The 24,466-nt window shown below is 41.5% G+C and overlaps 1 protein-coding gene across 5 annotated transcripts in view; it reads right to left on the bottom strand.

Annotated features, from left to right (window-relative positions):
- Nucleotides 1–10,739: 10,739 nt before the first annotated feature.
- chchd6b (coiled-coil-helix-coiled-coil-helix domain containing 6b) overlaps nt 10,740–24,466 on the bottom strand; it is a 52,843-nt gene continuing 39,116 nt past the window's right edge. For 2 of the 5 annotated variants that reach the window (XR_003220171.1, XR_003220173.1), the window contains 3 exons: nt 23,372–23,507; nt 16,140–16,269; nt 12,302–16,047 (listed from right to left, as the gene is read on the bottom strand). Coding sequence is in view for 2 of the 5 variants with exons in the window: in XM_025907387.1 (XP_025763172.1) it covers nt 16,225–16,269; nt 23,372–23,507 (181 nt within the window). In the remaining 3 variants the exon portion in view is untranslated. Of the gene's footprint in view, nt 11,034–12,301; nt 16,270–23,371; nt 23,508–24,466 lie in introns of those variants that run through there. The other 3 variants (XR_003220172.1, XM_003441398.4, XM_025907387.1) reach the window with 3 other exon arrangements.

Here is a 24,466-nt window from a genome sequence, read left to right as displayed (position 1 = left end):
ACTCCCTGCCAGCAGGTAAAGAGAGACAGAGCTTCATTGAGAGGTCCTTCACCCTGTCACTTATCTTCTACCACACACACACACCTGCTGTCTTCAGGGTCTCAGCTCACACACAGCATCCAAACTCACGCGCACTCGAAGGCGTCACGTCTCCTCCGGCTCCATACGTGAAGGAAACTAAATATCAATTTCCCTTTGCTGTCATAACTAGCTGCATTTGATGGATTCAGCCTACATGCCTATCATCAGAGTCAAATCGATCACGGTGCGGCTGATGTGCATCGTGCGGCAGAAAGAGAAAGCCTTTCTGGAGAGTGACTGATAGCTGAAGTGAAGGCGGCTAATTGGAAGTTTAAGGTAAAATCACGCTGTCAGTAGGAGAGGAAATTGGCTGTGTTTAATTTATGCTCTCTAAATGATTCCCAGCTGAAGCTACAAGATGAGTGTCGGCACATATAGGATTTTTTTTATGTTTCTTTTGGAGTATTAATAACAAACAAGGAGCGGAAAAACAAAGCAGCAGAGCTGAAAGGAAAATTGAAAACAATTTGATGTATTGAAATCAAATATTCTTATCGGTGCTTTTATACTGTTCCAGACTGAGAAACATCATTTCGCTGCCTCAACTTGCAGCGAGCCATCTTCAATAGAAATTCACCATGTAACGCTGCTTTTGTCCAAGTGATACAAAGGCTCGTGCCTGTCCCCAGTTAATCAAAGCTTCTGTTGACACAGGAAGTCTTGTGGCGTACACCATGACAGTGGGGTTCGGTGTGTGTGTGTTGACGGGTGATCCACTTCTTCTCTCACTGCCTCCCTTCCTTTTGTGTGACAGACAAAGCCGATAGCACCCCGTCTATCTGGGAAGATAGGATCATTATACAAACAGCGCCCAGCCATTATTGACACTGCGCTTGTGTGACTGCACGGATGGCACAGAGAGAGCGTTAGTATGTTTCAAGCATGTAAAATATGTCAGTATTAATAACTTCTTGAGATATTCCATTTCCCCTAACCACTTATCCAGACCTAGGTCACACCTATCCTAGCTGTCAAACGTCAAGAGGGAGGATACACAGGACGGATCGACTGTTCATCGCTGGCCCGACGCACAGAGAAATACACACTCACAATAACATATAAAGCCAATTTAAAATCACGTCCTTTTAGGCTGTGGGAGTGAGCGAGAGCTTTCACAGCTGCTGTGACACCAGTTTATGAGGGGAAAGCAACTCTGGAAGTCCCTCCTACAAACTGTACTCATAGGCCCAATTTGTTAAGAAATAAACAAGCGGTCATGTTTTTAACATGTACTGTAGATTGATATGCATTCTATGCATATCAAAGCACCTAAACACTAAACACCAGTACTATGTGATGCTGCAGTACTAATATCAATGCTGGATACGCCATCATTAGCTAACACAGCAAAACACACCTTAAAGCTTTTCATGTATTTTGAAACTTTTTTTTTTTATGGAGACTTGTGATGTAAATGTCTCCAAAGCACTTTGGCTCAACTTCGGTTGTTTAAATGTGCTTTAGGCTATAAATAAAATAGACATGACAGCATTTTTTTTTTCCACAGTGCATGTTTGAGGTATTTAAGACAATAAATTAAAACAACTCAGTGGGCTACATACTGATCCGATACCAATACCAGCACTAGTATTGATGGAATCAATATTTGGATCGATCCGCCCACCTCTGCTAAACCCTCTAACTCTGAGTGCTTGAAGATCAAGTCTCAAAAGACACCAAGCTTTCTCTAGCATCCTCCTGTGTCACAACAACCCTCTGCATGTCCTTCCTTCATGTCCATCTTCTCTCTGGGTCTCCTTGGTCCACTATATCCACCATCCCTCCTCTGCACATGTCCGAACCATTTCAGGCTCACCTCTCTAACTTTGTCTCCAAACTGCGCAACCTTACCATCTTCAACTCCGCCTCCTGTCTTTCACCGAGTTGTTAAAAATGAAACTCACACTAAGATCCAGTGAATGCATGATACTCACCCACTGAAAAGAAATGAATGAATAAATAGATAAATAAATAAGAGACAGGCCCATTTTAGCACATACCATGCAGCATTTAGATGCTAATAATACAGCGAGCACGCTGGGCACATTCACACCTGTTCACCTCACTCGATTTGATGCTATTTTAGGTGATCGTGTGTGATATTGTGTTTAAGGCCAATCACCCTGGGCCGAGGTGCAACTAAGGGATGCTACAGAATTAAAATTGGATTTGTTAAGAGCAACTTTCATGTTGCCTTATCATTTTCTATTTTCTTTCTTATCAAGGGAAATTTAATAAGGTGTAATGGCTTTGTATAGCGGGCCCTTTAGGGGAATGAGTCGTTTAACAACTGCACATTGCACAACAAGCAAGGCTGCCAGAATGTGTTTGTTCTCATTATATCAAGTTTACCACTCTCAGAGATTTCTGGAAAAAGGCGACGAGCAGATTTCATCTGATTAAAACCTATATATTTTTCCAGCTCAGTTTCTAGACAGTTGGCCTTAAAGACGAGCCTGGCAACATTCTCTCTTTATCTTACTGTCAACAAATCCCATAAACAGAAATAAACCAAAAATGCATCAGTCCATCTGTGAATGCTCTCCAGCCTCCCGCTGCCAGCTCATCGGTTACTGCTTAACACGTACTGTAAATCTTGGACTTACTTAGCCTGTCAGAGTCACTGGAAGTGTGTGGATCATTTAAAAAGTTCCATGAAGATGTAACAGACTTTAGATAATATTTGTAGGATCGATACGTCGCTGGTGCTTTTATGGGACTTGCTGACAGTATGAAGAAGAAATAATGAGCTGACTTATTAAAAGCTCTGCGATCTGCACTGACTGTACAACCTTTTTCATGCAAACGTCTGCAACCAAAGGAGCAGGGAAGGTTTGGTGACGCTTGGCCACTTGTTTCAAAAACAAACCTCATATTTTTACCTCCTACATTTCAACATATCAGATACTCCAAGACCCGTGGCTCCATTCATAAAGGTAGTTGTTGTCACTTCTCCTGGAATAATATCAGTACATCACGCCTTTCCAGGAGCAGGTGGTGCGATTGCTGATTACAGCAAAATCTTTCTTCTTCTGGAAAGCTGCTCTCAAATCCTGTGCACAGCCTGGCAATAAAGAACCAAAGAAGTGTGGAATCCATGAAGATTCCAGGCCCTAAATACAGAATAATGAGGCATTAAAGTCTGGGGCTGAGGAGGGTAATAATAAGATTGAAAGAGCGGGTGGGAGTGTGGAGGGTATGGTGGGAAAAGGGACAATAGTTTCCAGAGGAAAGAAAGAGTGAGAGCAGCAACGAGAGGGGAGGAAGGAAAGATAAGGCTGGTGGCTTATCCTAGTTACTGGGAAAGGATTAAGTGATGTGCCACTTTGGTTCGCTGAATGTGTGTGCATGCATGCATGCACACACACAGAAATAGGCCTGATCAGTCTTTCGGGCATGTGCGCACCCTTTTTTTTCCTCATTCAATCACCCTCTGAGAGACACACGCACATCCAGGCATGTGCTGAGAGGGGTTAAGGAGCTACGTTGCCCTCTGAGCCAGTCTTACTGGGCTGTAATGACTTTAGAGGATGTCGGATTCTTTTTATCCACCAGTGTAATATAATAAAGCAGAAAGGAGGAAGCCGTCTTCTTCGAACTGCTTCTACTGGCCTCAGCGGACTCTCTTACCCAGTCTCTCTCTCGCTCCCTCTTTCACCTTTCTAACTTATGTCATGCTCATCTCTCTCTCTCTCTCTCTCTCCGTCTCTCTCTATCCTGCCCTCTAGTCCCAGATGAAATTCTTTGTCCTTCCTAACCTTGACCTCGTTCCCTTGTTCTCCTCCCTTACTCTTTGACTTCACTGGTGTATTGGGTTTGTTCAGCCTTCTGCTTTCCCTTTTGTTCCAAGCTCCCCTACTCCTCTAGTGTCACATATGACAGTGTAGGGTTCCTGAACTGCTTCACACTCAAGTCACATGCTGTTTCCCTCCAGACACCTGGGTCAGGTTCCCTGCTGCTTCCGGATGCTCTGGTTATCTCTATTCCCTTTTCATAGCCATACCATCCCTTGTACTTTTTTCACTCTGTCAGTGGACACACACTGGATGAGACAGACAGTGCTTCTCTCTGGGGGACAAATGCAGACAGAATTTTCAGGGCAGCTAACTGGGACCTATGTAGTGCGCACTTTGGAGCTGGTGGCAGATCCTTCTTTATCTTGCTATTAGAAAACTGGACAAACTTAAAATAACATTTTCTGGGTATTTGCAGAAAAGATGTTATTATCTGTCCTTTAGAGTGGAAGAACAACCATAAGACGAAGAACTGTGAGCAACAATTTCGACAAAGAATTGACTTTGTATCAGAATGAAAAAACATGCATTTTAAACACTTTTTTAAACACCTAAAACATCTAATTTTAAACACCGAGGATGAACAGACTCACATGGCACACAAACTTTTCCCAGCACATACTAATGTTTTCATTTGTCTGGGTTTTGTCTGACATTCCAAGGAAGGTTGGTCATAACTATGTGAGTCATATTGAGGGAAAAAGCCTCACTTTTTGAGGAGTAAAGAGAAAATGATTACAATGTGAAATTTACAGTTTTTACTAGAAAATTATTTGCAGCATTTGGGAGACTGGTCTGGGACATGATAACTTGCGCAGGCAATGAAGCTGTTCGGTGTTATGTTTAGCCATGTGAAGAAGAACCACTTTTAGCATCATTAACTTGCAGTAATCATTTTCTGTATGACTTTATAAGTCTCTCATATCATCGCGGCCCACTCTTCTTTGCAACATTGCTTCAGTTCATTAAGCATGTGACCATTCATTTCTAAACAGTCCCTACACTGGACATTGACCGCGCCACTGTGTGACAGCCTCGGCCATATCCCGTCTTTACTACTGTATGTCCTGAATGAGCCGGGCACAACTATTGCTGCACCTCGTTTCTTTTCTTTTTCAACCATTCTGTTGTAGATTTGCTGCTATGCTTGGGATTACTGTCCTGCTGCATGACATAATTTCAGCCAAGTTGTAGCCGTCAGACAGATGGCCTCACATTTGACTCTAAAATACTCTGGTATACAGAGAAGTTCATGGTTGACTCAATGATTGCAAGGCGCCTAGGTGTGTCCACTTTCAGAAGTCTTGTGGGTTTTTTCGGTTGCAACTTTGCAAACCTAAGCTTTGTTCTCTCTAAAATGAACATGGCAGCAGACTTTCAACTGTCAACCCATCCAAACAAGAGATATTCGGTCAGTCTATTTCTAATGGTGCTGTTATGACATTTAACATGCTAACCCCTTGTTTCTTTGTAACTTCTCTGAGCAGTGCATGGTCTGACTTTGGCTACGTCCACACTAATGCGTTTTCATTTGAAAATGCATCGTTTTCTCTCCGTTTTGGCCTCCCGTCCACACTGAGACGGCGTTTTCGCTCATGGAAAACGCAGCGTTTTGAAAACGCATTTGAAAATGGTGCTTCCATGTCGCAGTGTGGACAGCGAAAACGGAGACTTTCTAAAACGATGACGCATGTTAGTCATATGATGCAGTCATGTGACCAATTAAACTAAGATAGCAGAGGGCATTATACAGCAGCTGTTTTGTTTGCTTTCAATTGTGACAGCCCTATTAAAGATTAATATCAGTCTGTACATGCTGCAGATAGCTTTTCTTTAAATTCTTTAATTCTCACTTGCTTTTGCAACTTTGTACTTTTGTGTTACTCGCAGCAACAACTCCACCTCATTGTTAGTCCATTTAAAAAACTCAGTGCTTTTCCTCAACATGTTGCCGTGACGCTTCAAAGAGCCGGAAAGTAAATAAACAGCAGACAGAAATGAGGCAGGTCGAATCGTCTTGTGTTTCACACATGTGCAGTACTGGAACGTAAGCGCTTACGGCTGTTTCAATGTGGATACGCAACTCTGTGAAAACGACTGAAAATGGTAGTGTGGACGCGGTGCGTTTTCAGAAGAAAACGCCGTTTTAAAATCTATCCGGGCTAGTGTGGACGCAGCCCTTGGGATGATGACACTTGTGGGTTGTCCACTCCTGGGAAAACGGTTATATTGTGTTAGCACACACCTGAATGTACCTCTATAAAAGATCTGTTGTACAGAGGTGCTCACACTTTCTGACGATCAATAATCAGGTGCATTTGATCATCAGCACCTGGCTGCTTCTTGGTCTCTTCATTTCAATCTAAGCAGTAAGGTAGTTTTCCACAGCATTGCAGAGTCTGGTGAAAACTCTTTTTCACACGCCTATACGAGGTTTCTACCTGTCGCATCTTCACTTACATTCATGTTTCACAAGATTACAATTTTCTTGGATTCTTAATGTGTCTAACTTTTGCAGCTTCACTACATGGACTGGACACATGGACAGCTACAGGCAGTAGACTTGCTGACCGTAAGGCTAAGTCACTGAAGACACTGTATTTTCACCCTATTGTATTTGTGTGAGCATCATGACACATCTAAAATTACTGAATACACCAGTCAATCACTCCCACACCCCCACCTGTGGCTGATGTAGAATCAACAATTAGCTCAGTTGTTACATTTTGCCTGCGGAAGGAAATTCTCACAAGCACAGGGAAAACATGCAAGTCCCACAGAAAGGCCCCAGCTGACTAGTCGGTTCAAACCGCCTCCCGTCTGTGAAGTGACAGTGTAACAACACCGCAGCTCCTTACAAATCTCCTGAATCGCAAACATAATGCCGAATGTAACTCACCTCTTACTCTATTCCTGTTTTCTCCTCCTCTTCCTCCCTCCAGGCTGAGGATCCATCCATTCCACTGCTTCGCCGAGCTGCATGTTCATGCATATGGTTGTTGGTGGGGGGTCTAATTAAAATCACCAGCAGACAGTTCACATTTGCACAGTTTAATAAAAGACTATTAAAATTAGCAAAAGAACCTCATGCGAGCGTGCGCAGAAACAGAACGGTGACTGTCACTGATGCAGCCACACACTCCAATTAGGCTCACTGTCGAATTCTCACACATACAATGCCAAGTTGGCCGAGCGAAGACGGAAGAACAGAGAAGTGGGGGAACAGTGAGGGAGGGAGAAGTGTAGGGCAAATAACTTTACTACTGTGTGAACTCCAGGAAGAAGTAGTTACATGTGTGGGAATGTGTGTGTATGAAAAAGCATTTTTATCTGACTGCATGTGAATTCTAAGTGTCTAACTTTACTTGAATTGATCCCCATTAAGTCTTTTCAAAGGGCAGCGGTTTGTCAAAGCCTGACACCTCTTCAGCAGGATGAGAAAGAACAGCCGACAAACAGCATTTCAAGAACGGAACAAAGGAGATGGTGCAGAGCTGATAAAACATACAACATTAGGCTCCGCGGCTGACTGTCAAGCACGTGTCTAGCTAAAGCTACGGGATGCCTGACAGGTCAAAACTGTGGCAACAGCTGAAAGGATCACATTTTAGACAAACACATGCACTTAAGTGGGTGGAAAAAAAAAAGAAAAAAGCAAGTCAATTACTGCACGCTGGCTGCAAAATGAGCATTACAGTAACACCACCCTCGGCGGCACGCACACACACACACAGTGTCCTCTGCTTTATGCACGTTTTCTGGAACTCGTTGTATTCAGCTGGGCCCGGTAATTGGTAAAGACTGGAAATCAATAGTGGCACACTGCAAGGCGTGAGTAGCCATCTTCTAACCTTGCACCGAGCAGCTGCCTCTCCCAATCAAAGCTCGGCTGGTTTCCACGGCAACCTCAATCCCGTGTCTTCCACGGTAATAGGGCGGGAAAAGAAAGCCACGGTGCTGAGGGTGTGCGGTTGAGATGGAGCTGGAGAAGGTGGAGGGAGCGAAAAATAAACCCAGTCTCGAGGGAACATAAAAAAAAAAACATTAAAAATGAGTTTTAGCAGTGGCATAAATTTAATGAGACTCATTCAGATTGTACAAACTCCAGTTCCTTAAAAAAACAAAACAAAAAACAAACATCCCCCGCACTATCAAGATAGTGTTTATCTCATTTCATCACCAAACCACATTCAAAGCATCTCATAAAGCCCATTCTTCCATTATTTTTCACCCATTGTGCTCTCTTATCCAATATATTGGCAAAATATCCCTGATATTTCTGTAATTCAACCAATTTAATTAAAGGGGGTGGGTTTCTAATAAAAGCCAAATGGCAGATAGCAGTGCCTGGGCTTTTCGGGAGCTTGTTTAATCAGAGAATTGTTGAATGGAAGAAGGCAATAACAGAGTGAATAGAAGCTGGTATTTGTAAAGAAATGTCAGGGAGAAGGAAGGGATATGAGAGTCACTGGCTGAAACCTCTAATATGGTGCTGACTTTAATATAGGTAATATGTGCGCCATGTGTGTTGGGTTAGAGCTGCCTAATCCCAACTGAGGAAGTGGAGTTTGTAGACGGAGGCAGTGGCAGACAAAACTGATGGCCATGCTGGACTTCATTTCTTTATCATTTGACTTGCTGTCACTGTCCTATGCTAGCTTTCTGCAACAGAGCAAAGAGATAGCGTGCAACGGTTAATGGCTAACAGTTAATGGCTCTCCCTTGACTCTGACTCGTGTGAGGTGCTTCACTGTTAATCTGTCTTAGTGAAAAAAAACACCCCAAAATCAAAGCTAAAAATATCTAACACTATGCTAACAGGGTATAGAACCCCAGAGAAGTATTTATGAGTTACTGAACTAACAAACTAAGTATTGCAGGAAAGAAAAGTGGACACTGGCAACAAGAAGTAACCAGTGGGTAGACAGTGGGATTCATGCACACTACGTATGTGCTGAAACACTTTTGTCACAATTCAAATGAGCATATGTCAGTTATGGGCTACTACATTTTTGTAGGTTAGGCTTAAGGGTTTTGACAGTGTGCGACTTGTGTTATGCATCCAAGTGCATTACCAAACTACACTACAGCAACTTGTTAATGTTAGCATTCTTACAGCTAACTAGATAAAACACCTGAGTCACACAGACCTTGAGAGCAGACAGTGACACCCCGGTAATGACTGTTTGCTGAAGAAATTTCTGTATTCTGCAACCAGTTGGCAAGTGTTTGCTGGAGGTCTCTAGCTGGATTGGTCCCTAGTAAGTTGCAAAGGTCGGCAGTAATTTGCAGAGATGATGCTGGCTTGTATGCTAACACTTCCAAAACTACTCCCCAAGCAGCGGTGAAACTGTAGAGTGCAACACAAACAGGAAATGAAGAATGTTCGCCTCAAAGTAAAAGTAAGGCAAAACGTTTTACATTGCGTTTCCAGTTTCCAGCATCACACTTCTTCAAATTTCAGTACAGTTTGAAGAGTAATTGGGGAGTGTTCCATGGAAGCTACAGATGACTGTGGAGATGTGCCAATGACCAAAGAAATCAAAAAGATGTTTTTGCTGCACTCTTTTTGCAACAACATTCACAGAATTCACACTTTCTCCTAGTGCCTGTGCTGTTCTCACACATGCACTGTGCATTCAGTTAGACATTAAAAGGTATTCAGATCACATGTATGTGACAATAGTGGAGGTAAATGTCCTGCCTTCTGCACACTCGCTGATTTAAACCAAATTAAATATTCCTAGTAGTGAGAACACATCTGAAGCTGAGCCACACTGCTGTCATACAGGTAAGCATATGTCAACAGCTATCCTCTTAAAGATATTTGGCTAACTTACGGCACTTCGTTAGCATTAGTGTGTTGTGGGCAGTGTTTTCAGAGTATACAACTTTGCACTTTGCAGAGTCAATGGATCGGTCCACTGTATTGTTGGATATCATGTTGTGATGGTGATGAATGGGACCCAAACTGTGATCAATAGATCACTCCTCACAGATATCATTAACAAACGCACTCCACTATTTTCACATCGACTGCCACTTGTGTGAATACATTCTTACGTTCAGGAAGAGCTGCGTGGGTACACAGTAAGGCCATTAATATTCTATGTGTCTCTGCTGTGTGAATGTGTGCATATTGCGTGTACAATGTCTGTGTATGTGTGAGTGCGTGTGTGTGATAACAAGCCTCTGTCATTACAAGGGTGGCCAACCATGTCCATATATAAGTGGAAATGCATCTTGACAGAGTCCTTCTCCTTCACACACTCGTATATACACACACACACACACACACACACACACACACAGACGCACACACACAGGGAGGGGGTTAAGTGTGTGAGTACAGAGTAGTGCTGTGAGCTGTAGCTCTGTGTGCTGACCTTCAGGGTTATCTGGAAGGTTCCTCCACACCTTGCTGCTAGCACGAACCCCTGCTGTCACCATGGAAACACAGCTAGCAGGGACAATGTGTGCCCCGTCCGGTGTGTTGCTCGTGTGTACACATTCACCTATATGTGATGACACTTACAGGTTCTGTGCAGTGCAAAATCACATAAAGCACATGACACACACACACACACACACATTAATTGGTGCATGCTTCAGTATTCATCTGTCCTCCAATTCATTTATCCCTCATTTCCTTCACTCTCTTTTCGCTTCTCCCTCTTAATGAAACCATGCACACAGTGCACAATAAGCCCTTGGGCCTGCACAGCATTGTCAGAAGGGTGCACACGACCCCATTTCCAGTAGTGGAACCATTATTAGCATGCTGTGACAAGAGACAGCCATTCACCACAACACACACACAGACACACACACACACACACACAATACAAAACCTGCAGTTTCATCACCACTGGATCACTGGGATTTATTTCACAGACAGCAGGAATGTGCTGGCACAACGTGACAGTAAATCAACACATCGTACACTCTGGAGTGACAAGTCAAGATAATACACTCAAAAACCAAGTAGGATGAGTTTTTATTTATTTATTGATTGATATGGCTAAATTAATGGATGGATTGATAGAAAGGGAAGCAAAAACAAACAACAACAAAAAACAGGACAGATTTGACATGCACTCTCTTTCTTCAGATCTCCTCCATTTCTTGACTTTCTCAACCGTGATTCGTCAGAGTGCTCTGGAAAACAAAGGGGGTGGGGTTGGGGGGTATGACAAGGAAAAAGAAGAACAACTGTCAAATAATACATTTACTTTGCTAGAATCCAAAAAAAAGGTAAGAGGAGCCAGGATGCATCATGGGAAATCTATTCCCTAATATAAACACACTAACCTGATGATGCATGATCAATATACAAAGAACAGTACCACATTTAAACACCTAAACATCTTAAAATATCTGGAACTTAACGTAGAAAATTACAGTGCCAGCTAACAACTTTGGGCACACGATCATCTTTCTAGTCTCGAGATTATCAATGATTACCCAGAAATATGGATTTGTATGGAATTTTCTTTAAAAAAATAATCCATTTTTAAACTAAATTAGATTTCTAAGTGTCAACATATCCCAAATAGTGTCAAGAACACGTCATCATAATGATGCACAAAAAGTACATGTCTGTATTTTGTAAGTAGAGCTTTACAATTACACAAGAAAACTATTTATTCTGCTTTTAACCTTCTTTGGAAAGGTAAACAAAATTCATTCAGGTGGTTGCCAAGTGTGGAAGATATAGAACTATATTGACTTTTTCAATATAATGAATCTAAATTTGTGAGGGTGAAATTGATCATTTTGTGGCGTCAGTGGAGAAAAAAAGAAAAGAACAAAAATGCAACCTATTTTTTGTTTCACTGGACTGGAGATATCAACAGCCCTCGGGATAACGGGCTAATGCTAAGACAAGCTTCTGCAGAAGGTCTGACCTCTGCAGGAACGTATTTAGCCTGTAGCTACTTTAACTGCTGCTAAACTACATTTAGAAAAATGGGAAACAAGAGTAAGGACAAAACACAGATCTAAAGACAAACACAGTTCCAGAAAATGTCTTCACCACCAAAGTCTAAAACTCATACTGGTCTTTACAAAGCTAGCTGGACAAGAACAGACACACACACACACACACACACACACACACACAGCAGGGAAGGTCTAAAGTGGTTTATTGCTACAGTAGACCTACACTTGACATACTTTAGCCACACTCATAACAGGTGATTTTTGGGGGGATTTGCTGTGCAGCCCAAGAGCTGCAACAGGCACTTGAACAGAAGATAATCTGCAGAGGCTGAAGGTGTCATCATAATTTATCTGATTTTACTCATTTTCATTCTGTCATCAAGAGCGCTGAATCATATTTGCTTGGTGCCTATTAATATAGACCGTTCCACAGCAGCACACACACACAAAATAAGATTTTTCTCTTAGTGAAGCATGCAGTTTGGATCGGTTTCTTACTTTTAGTACCAGATGGTGGCGTTTATCCCACCCCAAGAAGAATTATCGTCTAAAAGCAGAACAATATATTGTGATATTAGCACAGCTACTGTACTTAATAGTTGCCAAGTAAGAACCAGTCTCATGGTTTAATAATTTAGAGGACACCTCATTTTGGAACCAAGCAGCGCAAAGATTAAATGGGGGGATGAAAAATAGCAGCCTTGGAGATTTACTCTGTATCAAAATACTTTCCAAGTGACCTGGCAGTCTCTTGAAATAAGATTATTAAGTACTGTCTTTATATGTTTACACGGAGTTACACTTGTAGCTAATTTTGTTTCGGAAAGCCAATTTACTGTGGGGTTACACTGAACTCCTCTAGTGTAAATACACATCCAAACACACAGTTGCAGGAAGAGACGCGGGGCAACACAGGGTTAGTGAAGCATTAGCTTGACGCTGCTGGGTGTGCTAGTTGGCATGCTAACTACCCCTGTGCTCGGCTGGCAGGCAGATATGCTGGCGGGCAGGTTAGCTGTTCACTTGCCAAGTGCATCCGAGGGCATCGCAGCCTGTGCCTTTGAATTGGAGATGAGCAGCAAATGTGACAAGGGGATTTAGCTTTACTGTTCCACTCACGTTCTGAGATATAAAGGGGGACAGTGTGTGTCTGCATGTGTGCGTAAAAACTCACTATTTGTGTGAAAGTGGCTGTTTATGCGAGCAGGAGTTGATGCATACACCGGTGTGCGTGTGCGCGCGTGGCGAGACGGGTGTTGGTGTTGCCACACTCTTACACAGCAGTGTGACGGAACATTATGCCTAATGCATAGTGTATGAAGTAGTTCCTGAATTTCAAACTGACCCCTGGCACCCCCCACAGTACACACAGTTCAATTTGGTGCCCCAGGTCTAAATTTGGACTGCCGCCATCCTCACTTGGATAATTTAAAGACAGGAAAAGCTTTTCATGCACAAAACTGTGGGCAGCAAGGGCAGTCAAATATTCTAGCTCAAGGTCTGTGTTGAGTTTTAGACATACACCAGCTGCCGGTTTATTAGGTACACTGAGCTAATGTATTCTAATGCAGCTATACTGGAAAAGAAATCCTACCCTTTACAAAGGTTTTAATGTTGCCTTATGGATGGATTCCACAAGAATCTGTGCCAGATTGGAAAACCACAGCTTCACATCTGGAGGTTGAGCTGTGGTTTGCACTGAAAGTTTAAAGTTGACTTTATCATCACTGTATATCTGTCTGTCATAATTAGATTTAATATTCACAAAAACATGGATTCACACAAAGACAGAGACAACATACAGTCACACAAACGCATGTTTTCTTCCACCTGCCAGTTTCTGTCCAATTAGCGAGCAGTTTGAGGAGTACATCGTTGCGTTTGTTGGCTGGGAATCAACTTTGAACGTCAAAAAGGCACAGAAGCAACACCGTGCACACCGTGCGCATGTTCACACTTCCACAGTTTTAAGCTAATAGGCAACATGGAGACGGTGGACACACGTGTAAGCATCTGCAGCACACAGAAGAGGAGCCTCACTCACTCACGCGCCTCGCTCACTTGTTTCTTCTCTGCGAAAAACAAAAATAATAGACAAGCAGAAAATCAATAACTGTCTCCTCTGCTCAGTGCTAACAGCACTCAGTTCTCTCCCTCTCTCAGGAGGGACGGAGACAGTTGCCAGGCAGAACTGTCAATCAGATACTCACAGTGGACGTGGCTATGACTGCTTTATAAACACACAGCGATTCACTCATTACCCAGTCAGTACGACAACCAGACACTCCATTAGTCAGTCCAGGAAGCCTCCAGTGCAGTTAGTCAGCTGGTTGGTTACATGTGCAAGAACATTACATTATTTTGTTGGTGGTGGGCGGGGCTGCACCGGAAACAAGTTGCAAAAACAATCCTTACGTTATGCCCTTTAAAATGATATGGCAGCACACTGGTTATCAAATAATGCTTACTTACACAACCGTGTGACTCCTTTGGAGTCGTGTGTCCAGTTTTAGAGTTTCTGTTGTGGGTTATATTAACCAGTGAGGCAAATGTGGCACACTTTAAGCTGGCAGCCAAGCAAAAGAGTCCTAAATCCAATCAGGGTGCTTCATAAATAAAAGCCTTGAGAGGCATTGATAAGACACCAATATCATAACTATGATACTGTCGGTAAATGATGAACTTTGATCAGTTCTGCATCATGATCACTGAAAGCTTCACAGATTTTCACTCTTAGCAAATAATCAAAGTTTCAAGGTGAACTTCACGGGGCGAGTACAAAATCACTAAAAGGTTCTCTCTCAATCTTTCTTTTGGTTTATAGTTGTTAAAGAAAAAAAAACTCCCTGACACTTTGAATTAATTTGATGATTTCTTTTTCACTGTTACGCAGAAAAATAGTTCCTAAACCAAACATGTCAACATTCCTTTGGAACAGCATTTTTTTATCCAGTATTTTTGATTCTGATTAATGACTGCAAACATTAAATAGAGGATTATTTAAGTTGATAATGGTAGTCACACTCTGAAATTAAAGAGCTCCTCAGTCCTCACATAGCAAGTCTCTTTTGTCACAATTTACACCGACACGTTATTTTTAGCCAAATGAAATAAGACACGTGGCAGCTGAAACCTGGCAAAGGGGCAGGGGGGGGCAAGGATCGATGGCATGTTAGTGATTGCGGTCCGTGGAGTGTAGCAGCATGGAAGACATGTTTAGCTGGATGCTGATGGAGTGTTTCTATAGGCTTGAGAGACAGGCACATGGTGGGCTGGGTAGGTGGGAGTGGAGGGGATATAGGGGAGGGACACGAGAGAGACCAGCTAATCTTTATGTGGCCTGTGCGTTCATGGGGCGGTCGCCTTGGAGATGATGGATGTGAAGGAGAGATGGAATGGAAGGAGGTAAAAGGGTGAAAGAGAGAGAGAGAGTCATAAAAAGACAGAAATATGTGCTTATGTGTGTATGAGAATGTGAGACACACACACACACACACACACACACACACACACACACACACAAAATTACATGAATGTGTTCTCACAAGCAAACAGGAGTTCTAATCACTATAAGAGCAAAACTAGGACTCTATAAAAATGATATTAATAACAGGGATAATACAGTATAAAGAACTGACTGGGTCTATATACAAGTGTGTCTGCATGAGTGCACATATAAAAGTGTGTGTGCGTGTGTGTGTGTGTGCTGGAGCAAACTGCTGCTGAAGAGTGGCTGCGTTATCAGATTAGAGTTAGCAGGCAGGCCAAGGCTCACAGTGGGGTTCACCACCTGCTACTACTGATAGTCATGCAAAAAACAAAAAAAGACAAAAACAAACACGCGTGCGCATACACACACCACACTACTATTTCCTTATGTGCTTTTAATTTTACCATCCTTATGCTTTTTCCTCACTCTCACAATAGTGACTGACACAGCTTCCTCCTCTTTTCCTTTTCCCTACTTCAACCCACTGTCATTCCCTTCCATCCCTCCCACTGACAGAGTCATCCTACCTACATTTTTCCTATCATCCATTCTTTCCTTCTGTATCACTCTCTTACAGTTTTCAATGAACCCTTTCTCACTGACAACCATGTGGAAGCCTCTTCCTCTACCAGCTTCTTTTCTTTCATCAGTCTCCATCCATTCCCCTGGTGACGGGCACCTTTCTCTTTCATCTCAAAGACTCATCCACGTTCTTATCTTTTTTGTTGTTGGTGTTTTTAGCTGAAAAACACACGCACACACAAAAAAAACAGACAACTTCATCATTGCGACCTGAACATGTCTGAAAGAGATTTTCTTCTTGCCAGAATTACCTGCAGCTGAAATACGAGGAAGAAGCAGAGGGAAGTAGTCTGCCAGCGCTAGAGCCATCCTGTTCTTTTCCCTAGCAATGGAGGTCTACGCTGAATGTAGTCTTGAGAGGTACTTAAGATGCTGCTGGCACTACATTTAGAAATGGACAACTACTTGAAGAAAGTGAATTTGTGGTTCAAAGTGGCATGTGTGGAAAACGTCAACTAAAATGTTTGGAAACGGGAGGGATTGTGCTACACAGATACACAAAATGCTACACACATATGCATTCAGATGACAAATCTGATAAGAGATGAAAATAAACATGCAAACATACAACATCCTGCACTGAACAACATCCCATCGTCATGTTATTATATTACTAATATCTTTTTGAAGCCAGCTGGATGCTTGTGAAGCATTCCAACTGGCTTGGTGTGAGAAGTTTTCTCTTTGTTAATCTTATTTGCTGACACAAAGCAAATCAATAATATAAATCTCCCCCAAAATGATGTGCCAAGTTCAACTTCTAACTGCCAACAGAAAAAGGCATGGAGAAAACAAACAATTAAAAAAAATTATGCTACAATATTATTTACAAGTGGAGACTTGCATACATCCATATACAGTCACCATCAGGTACACCTTCTTCTAACTGGGTTGTACCCACTTCTGCCTTAATCGTGGCATAGATTCAACAAGATGCTGGAAACACTGGTTAAAGATTTTGGTCCATATTGATATGATAGCATCACATAGCTGCTGCACATTTGTGAGGAACACATGCACAATGCAAATTTCCCTTTCCACCACATCCCAGATGTGCTCTATTAGATTAAGATCTGGTCACAAATATAACTGTGATATAGTAAACTCACTGTTATGTTCAGGAAACCAGTTTGAAATGTTCCTAGCTTTGAGACAAGGTGTGCTCTCCAGCTAGAAGCATTCATTACAATACAAGCACACTGTAGTCATAAAGGGGTGGAAACGGTTTGCAGCAACACTCAAATAGACTGTGGCATTTAAACAATGTTCGAGCTGTGCTAATGGGTCCACAGTGTGCCAATGAAATGTCCCCCTCTCCACCAGCACCAATAGCAGCCTGAACTGTTCTTAAAAGGCAGGATGGATCCGTGCTTTTATGTTGTTTATGCCATATTCTGACCCTTCCATCTGAATCTCAGGAAATCAAGTCTCATCAGACCAGGCAACGCTTTCCCAATCTTCTGTCGTCCAATTTCAGTGAGCCTGTCCCTGTTACCCAGAGAACTGCTACAAGCTGGATATTTTCCCTTTTTCCAGACCATTCTCTGTAAAATCTAGAAATGGTTATATGGGAAAATTTCTCAACAGTTTCTCAGATACTCAGACCAACACCAACAACCATGCCCTGTTCAAAGTAACTTTGTAACCACACAGACAATAATAATTATTACAAGTTTGTGGAACCCTTGTTGTCTAAGCTAGCAGCTATTGTGCACTATACCAAACTCTGCATTTTATTATGCTACACCTGCCCAAATGTGCAGGAGGCATGTTTATTGTATGTGAATCATGTTCACGTGTTTTCAGGCTTGCTGTTATGAATAGAGATTATTTCTGAATTGGTGCTGGATGGAGATTTTTCTAGCCTTGGAGACCAGGGCCTGCTCATTCATACCAACACATCAGAGCAGACAAAGATCCACTGACTGAAGACCAGCAGGTTCAAGTGGGTTAAGTATGTGAGATGCAACAGAAAGTGTGGTGATATGATATTGTTAGCCCAGGCTGATTGTATTAAATAGGGCAACAATAGCATTAGCATTCTGCACTAGTTGGTACTGAAACCTTTGAGTACTGCAGAAGAGGAGGGGTGACAATTATTGTAAGTGGTGGGTTGACAAACATTTGTTCTTGAATATGACTTTGAGGACGGCTGTGTTTTGTTTTTCTCTGAAGGAGGTTGCATGTGAGACTAGATGATGAAAACCAAAAATTCTCAGACTATTCGATGGGCTTGTGCTTATGCAAACACACACAGATGCTTAGAATAAAGACATTTTGCAATGAAAATGTCTATAAACAGTAATGACAAAATATGAGATGGAGCCTAACGTCGCACGAAAGACAGACAAAATGCTCAGAGCTTCATGATAACGTAGGGCCTTGGTGAGCTGACATTTACCCTGTGCTCCTCACATATACACTCACTCAGTGGGTTTCCATATGCATGACAATGGCCTGAGCTGAGACACTGACAGGAGAGGGACAGGGGAGTGATAGCAGAGAGGAGGTGAAAGGCCATATCCTGAACCAACTGTCTTTAATAGATGGCAGAGGGTAGAATGTGTGAAAAATGTGTATGTGTGTGCATCCATGCATGAATCATAAAACATAAAAGAGCCTCTGAGTGACATATAAGGAAGGCTGTGCCGCTGCAGATAGTGAGTTGGGTGGACTTCAAGTGAGAGACAGAAAAAATTGAGATAGATACTCTAGTGATGTTCAGATCAAGACTCTGGCAGAAAAGACAGATAAGCAAGCCGCTGGTTTTATTGGCAGATTGATTGGCGAGCACAGACACTTCGATTGAGAGTAACAGAAATATATGGCAGCGTCTACATGAATAAACTCTTGGAAAGTCATATGAGTCACTCTCAGCTCTGTGGAATTGACAGGATTGACCACTAAATCGTATGAGCCTACTGCTGATGTACACAAATGTGAACTTTGCTTACACGAGTGTCTGGTGGACAACAAAAATAACTAAGATTTAGCTTTTAGGCAGACACGTGGTATTCAATAGCTGTCATGCTTCACGTACAGAAAGAGCCAAAAGAGAGAAAAAGATGATGTGCGAACCATAAGGTATCCACTTCAGACAAAGAGTAATTTGTCAGAAAAATACAGCTTTCTCCCTTTAATCATAGGGAAGAATGTGTCTGCTTCTGAAAATCCTTACAAGCAAATGCAGATAACAAAAGAACAGAGCCTTTAAGCTGTCTGGAGGTTTTCACCAGGCTAAAAGCTTTGCTGCCTATTGAGCAGTTGTGTTATTGTTGCACTGCAGAGAAAAAAAAAAAAAAAAAAAAAAATCACTGCATCCAAATGTTGCATGTCTTTTTTTTAAATTTCTATTTTATCAAGCTATGAAAGCCAGTTTACTCTGCTCGTTAATTCAAACAAAAATGTCTGTAAACCAACATCTCAAACATACGATGTATCAGTCATTCACTCAAGGAGAAAAACAGCCTTTTTAAAATTACAAAATTATGAACGAAAACAGATTTGAGACATTTCCCAAATGAGGCATCCAATTTAGAAATCACACATTATGTAAAAGCTGGTTGAAAATGGGAGATTTTCTTGTGACAGTCTTTTTCAAGTATTTCCTGAGAGCAATAAATAGAATTTTCTAAAACATGTCCTATTCTGATTTTTAAAAAGCAAAAAACATCAGATTCCCTTTACAACAACAGGAGCAAGCACAGGCACTACCTCTATTATTAACAGTCTCAACCATAACAAAATATTTTCTCCAGGGTCTATAGAACATTATATTTCATAATGAAATGCTCTCTCTAATGACTAAATCTGCAGTGCATATTGCTCCCTGTTGACCCTTTTCCACCTGGAGCAAATGCTGAACCTTTTGCTGGTGAAACGCTCGTCCAAGTGCTCCGCTCTGCCAAGCTGCTGGCCCTGTCAGATCCATTTACAGACAAGCAGACCGGACAGCTGTCTGCATGTCCAGAGGGGTCTTGGGAGAACCCACTTATTTCTTTTCATTAAGGCTGACTGATCAGGGGGCTCTGCTGGGAGGTCTACTCATCTACCCTCTCTTTTATACTTCATTTGGGCATCATTCCAAACGTAGTCTAACCCAGCATTACTAAATAGCTCCATAAAAACTCAGAAAACACTAAGTTCTATAAAACGGATAGCTTCCTGGACAGAGGTCAGTGATCAAAAGACAATTTTAAAATGAGTTTTCACGTGGACATTACACTCAATCTGCACTCCAGACTCCAGAACTAAGTGAAATTTGAGTTTTATTATTTTAACAGTTTAGCAGTGTGAACATAGATATAATTTAATTTGTCAGTCTAATTAGATATTAACATTTTCTGTTTGCACTGAGGGATATTTTAGGATTAGTTTAATCTTAAAGAACAATAAACAAAAATCTGAGGATCCTAAGCTAAGTACCTGCAGTGCAAGGAATGCTTCTTTTTCGAAATTTATAAAACAGATCACTTTGCTTTCAGGTTTTTACAGTAGGCTATGCAAAGGGAGACTGGTTTGAATCCCATGTGTAGCCAAAAGTCTGCACTTTCAGCATATGAAGCACTTCCACATACCTGTGCTCATCTTGTTGGGGAAGTTTCGGAATAGACAGGTAGAGGGAGGGGAGTATTTCTGCCTACTGGAGCTTTATGAGAAATGTATCAATGATGGGCGAATATATTGATAAATATGTGCATTATGTCACCTCACAGTATAAGGGTTGACCAGGGCCTTTTTCCACAGGGAGTTTGTACAATCTTGCAATTTTCACTCCAGGTACTCCTGCTACCTCAAACAGTCCAAAAGCATGCACATTAAGTTCACTGGTGATTCTAAATTAAATACATGTGAATGTAGCATGCATTGTTGTGTGTCTCTGTGCAGTGGATTGGTAATCTGGCCAGGGTGTGTCCGGCCTCTTGCCCTATGGTGGCTGAGATGGGCTCCAGCCCCCCTCAAATCCTGAAACTCTGATTTGGACAAGTAGTAAAGAAAATGATGGATGTTGCGTTACATTTTAAGTAGGTTATAACTAGCTTATATTTTTGGCTGTCTCACAGCCATTTAACGCTAAAGCTGAATAAAGACACAGAGTACAGTAACGATTACCTCCACTAGAATAACTGAAGCATGCACTGGTCCCTCACATAAAATCTTTGTTTGAAACCTTTTTCCTGGATTCATTCTATACTACTTTCACTGGCACCATCTGTCCATTATCAGTGCTCCCTCCCTGCTAGTAACCCTAATGCAATGTGTAATTACTTGCTAAAGTTTACTTGCCGTATTAGCCAAATTAGTGATTTTTTTCCCATGTATGAAATATGCACAGTGTCTCCCCAGGGGTGGGTTTAGGATGAGGCAAACATACATAGTCAGACCTGAATAAGATGTAAGAGAGCTCCATGGGCAGCAGTGCAGAACAGAGCTAAACACCGGTTAATGTGACAATGTGTTCAGTGAAAAAAGCTTTAATATGGTGACTAAAAGAAAAAGGAGGGATGAATCACAACAGCACCAGGAAAAGATCCATGGATGAACAGATAATACAGAAGATGGGTGGATAAGGGAAGCGGGAAGGAAAAAAGGATATTCTAATACATGACAAAATATTAGATGAAGATAGTTTAAGGCCACGCATACATATGGAATCTTTTAGGTTTCCATATTTCTAGTTTAAATCCAGAAACATTTATATGGCTTTTTAAGCTTCAGCTTGGGATAGAAATCTCAAAAGTCTTAAAGGTCAAACTGAAAAGCCCAGCATCTTCAAAAGAGTAGTACAGGTTACTCTTTAAAAGAAAGATTTAATCTGTTAGATTATCCCTATAAAGAAAGGTTAGACAGAGAAGATGTCAGTGATAAAATGTCCTGATTCGAAACTGGTTTTTCCCCAAAGTAAGAAAGCAAAAAACTGAAATAAAAAAGCAGCACCCTCGTATAAAATTAAATCTGGGATATAGTATAAAGTGATTCAAAAATATGGCCAATAGTGGCAAATTCAGGGATCTAAAACTATATTTAGGACAAAAAGAACTATGCTGTGTTTATCTACATCAGTCAAATCCATCCTCTTTCTACCAAGATGAAAGTTAGGAACTTATTATTTCTCTTCAATATAAAACAGTATAAAGGTATGGGCACAGTGCTGATGTGTTTTATATAGACTGGAGCTTTCCCTTTCATTCATTTGCCCTTTAAGCTGCCCTCTTTCAGCCTCCGTAGTATTTTCTCCTTCATTTTCCATTCACAGTCAAAGATATGCCTAATTGGATATGAATTAAAACTCGGCCTGCTTCAAAGAAAAGAAAACTGTTTGACTTTATTGTGCAGTACCGTCTATTCTTTAAAAAAAACAAACACTTCCTATGAGAATTTATATAGCACATGCATACAAACATTGGTCTAATATACAAACTCATACGCACCGTATTTCCTCAAAGAGCAACATCCCAATAGCAAGCTGATCTTTTGAACCAGTTTAAAAAGACTGATTGCTTTTATTGTGAGCCTTTGCTTTGCTTTTATCAACCGTTTAAACTGCCAAATTCACCAATTGTTGTTTTGTGGCTTTTATCTACTTTGGAGCCGTATCAGTGCATTTTGTCATGATAATAATGTGCAAATTGGCCCATTCATTATTGTTTTTTTGATGGAGAAATTGGCTAAAATAAGCACTTTGTAGATAAGCATAGGGTCTGAACATTATTTGCAAAAGCATCTGCAGAAAACAGAATGCATTTCAAAGCACTGAATGCCAAAACTGATTTTAATACACTAATAATGGTGTAATCTTCCTATCAGAAAGTCCCCAAACACAGTGCACGCCTGGTGACTTATAAATCCGCTCAATGAGCGCGTTGTATTGATTTAACTTTCTACTCCAAGTGTCAAAGTAACAAACACGTAGATGGTGATTCTCAGAAGTTAACTGATTCTGTGTAGGTACTGAAGGGATTCTTTGTCTCTTCACCCTTTTGTTCCACTGTCAGTCTGGCTGTCAAACTCCTTCGAGGTCTGACTCATTCAAGCCAGCCTTCTCTCTCGTCTTCTTTAAAAAATAAATATATTCATGGGGGGAAGAAGGCTTTAAAAATATGTCCTTATGTGTCCCTCACACCAAATACGGAATAAAGGAAAATAAACAAGAGTTTCTTGATGGTAACGCTCTGACCTTTATTTTGCTAAAATTCAACTTGGATCCTTTTTTATTGTCGTTTTTTTGTGTGCAAGGAACTTCTTTTTTTCCTTCTGGCAAGCCAGGAAAAAAAACGAACAACAACAACTTTGAAAATCACAGCTTTAAAAAAGGGACGTTGGTACATCTCAAAGGAAATGTGAGGCGAATGAATGATAAAGGTAAGAGAAACTATTTAGAGCAACACATACTGCACTCTAGTACGCCGAAATAAGCAAACCTTCACATAAATATCACATGCAAAAGATACTAAAGGTGACAAAGATGGCTTCTGTGCCCTACCTTCTTTGCTTGATGGACACAGGTCATGTATTGTTTGGCCAGGCTGGAGCAGTGGAGAGTCTCCTGTGGATTTTCCTTGTAGCACTGGAGCACCTTGGCCTGCAGCTCAGTGCACAGATATGCAGTATGTTGGGGTCTAGAAACACACAGAGAGAAGGAAAAGCTCAAATCTGCTTGCAAACATCACCACCCCCACCCACCAGGACCAGAGATCAAGGTCGTAAATGCTACTATGTGAACTCAAAGTAAAGTTAGTCCAGCTGCAATAGAAATAGAAGTTGTCACACATGAGAAACACAAAGCTGTAGCGTCTGTTTGTCGAAACACTGATTCAGATAATCAGGAAAATAACTACCAAAACAGTTGTTATTTCCAACTGTGATTGCTTAATGGAAATTTCAACCACAGCCACACAGACGAGGTTAAAGGAAATGAGCGCTGGCGGGTGCGATTCCTTTAAGTTCAGCTTGCTTTTAGCAATAACAGCTTCTGTTTGGTGTAAGTACATCATACGATGAGCAAACAAACAAAAAAAGCAAAACAAAAAACAAAAAAAAGAAAAGCGAGATTGTTTGTGGTTTGTTTTAGTCGCAGTTGAAGTAGCTAAGATAGTTTCAAAGGCTTTAAGGTGCAGCCTGTGGAGAGAGATGAATTATGCATCAACAAAGCGGCTTAGGAGTCAAAGTCAAACTTTCTCTTCTCTTTTTATCTGACTCACACGTACAGTACATGTGTGTAGAGAAAAGCACACAATCGAAACCACAGCCACGAAATACGAGATCGGCACATACGCACGTGCACAAACGCGCATACAGGTAGCGAATGCTAATCCTATAAGAGGGTAATCCTTGAGTGCTCTGTTGCTCGTGGTAATTTACCTGCTGTTGTGACAAGAACTTGCAACTGGAAGGACTGGGATATGGATATGTACGTGCACGTATGCGCACGCACGGGAATACATGAACACAAAGACGCTTAATCAATCCATGATGCCCATTTCGGGTTTTGGTAAACCGCAAACATCAAACACTTTTCTGTTGAGCTTTGTCAGTTGATGTTTTTAAAGAGGGCCTTCAAGAACTAAGAAGCTGGGCC

Source organism: Oreochromis niloticus, linkage group LG5, assembly GCF_001858045.2.
Source record: "Oreochromis niloticus isolate F11D_XX linkage group LG5, O_niloticus_UMD_NMBU, whole genome shotgun sequence".
NCBI lineage: Eukaryota > Metazoa > Chordata > Actinopteri > Cichliformes > Cichlidae > Oreochromis > Oreochromis niloticus.
This window is presented reverse-complemented; position numbering and strand designations above follow the sequence as displayed.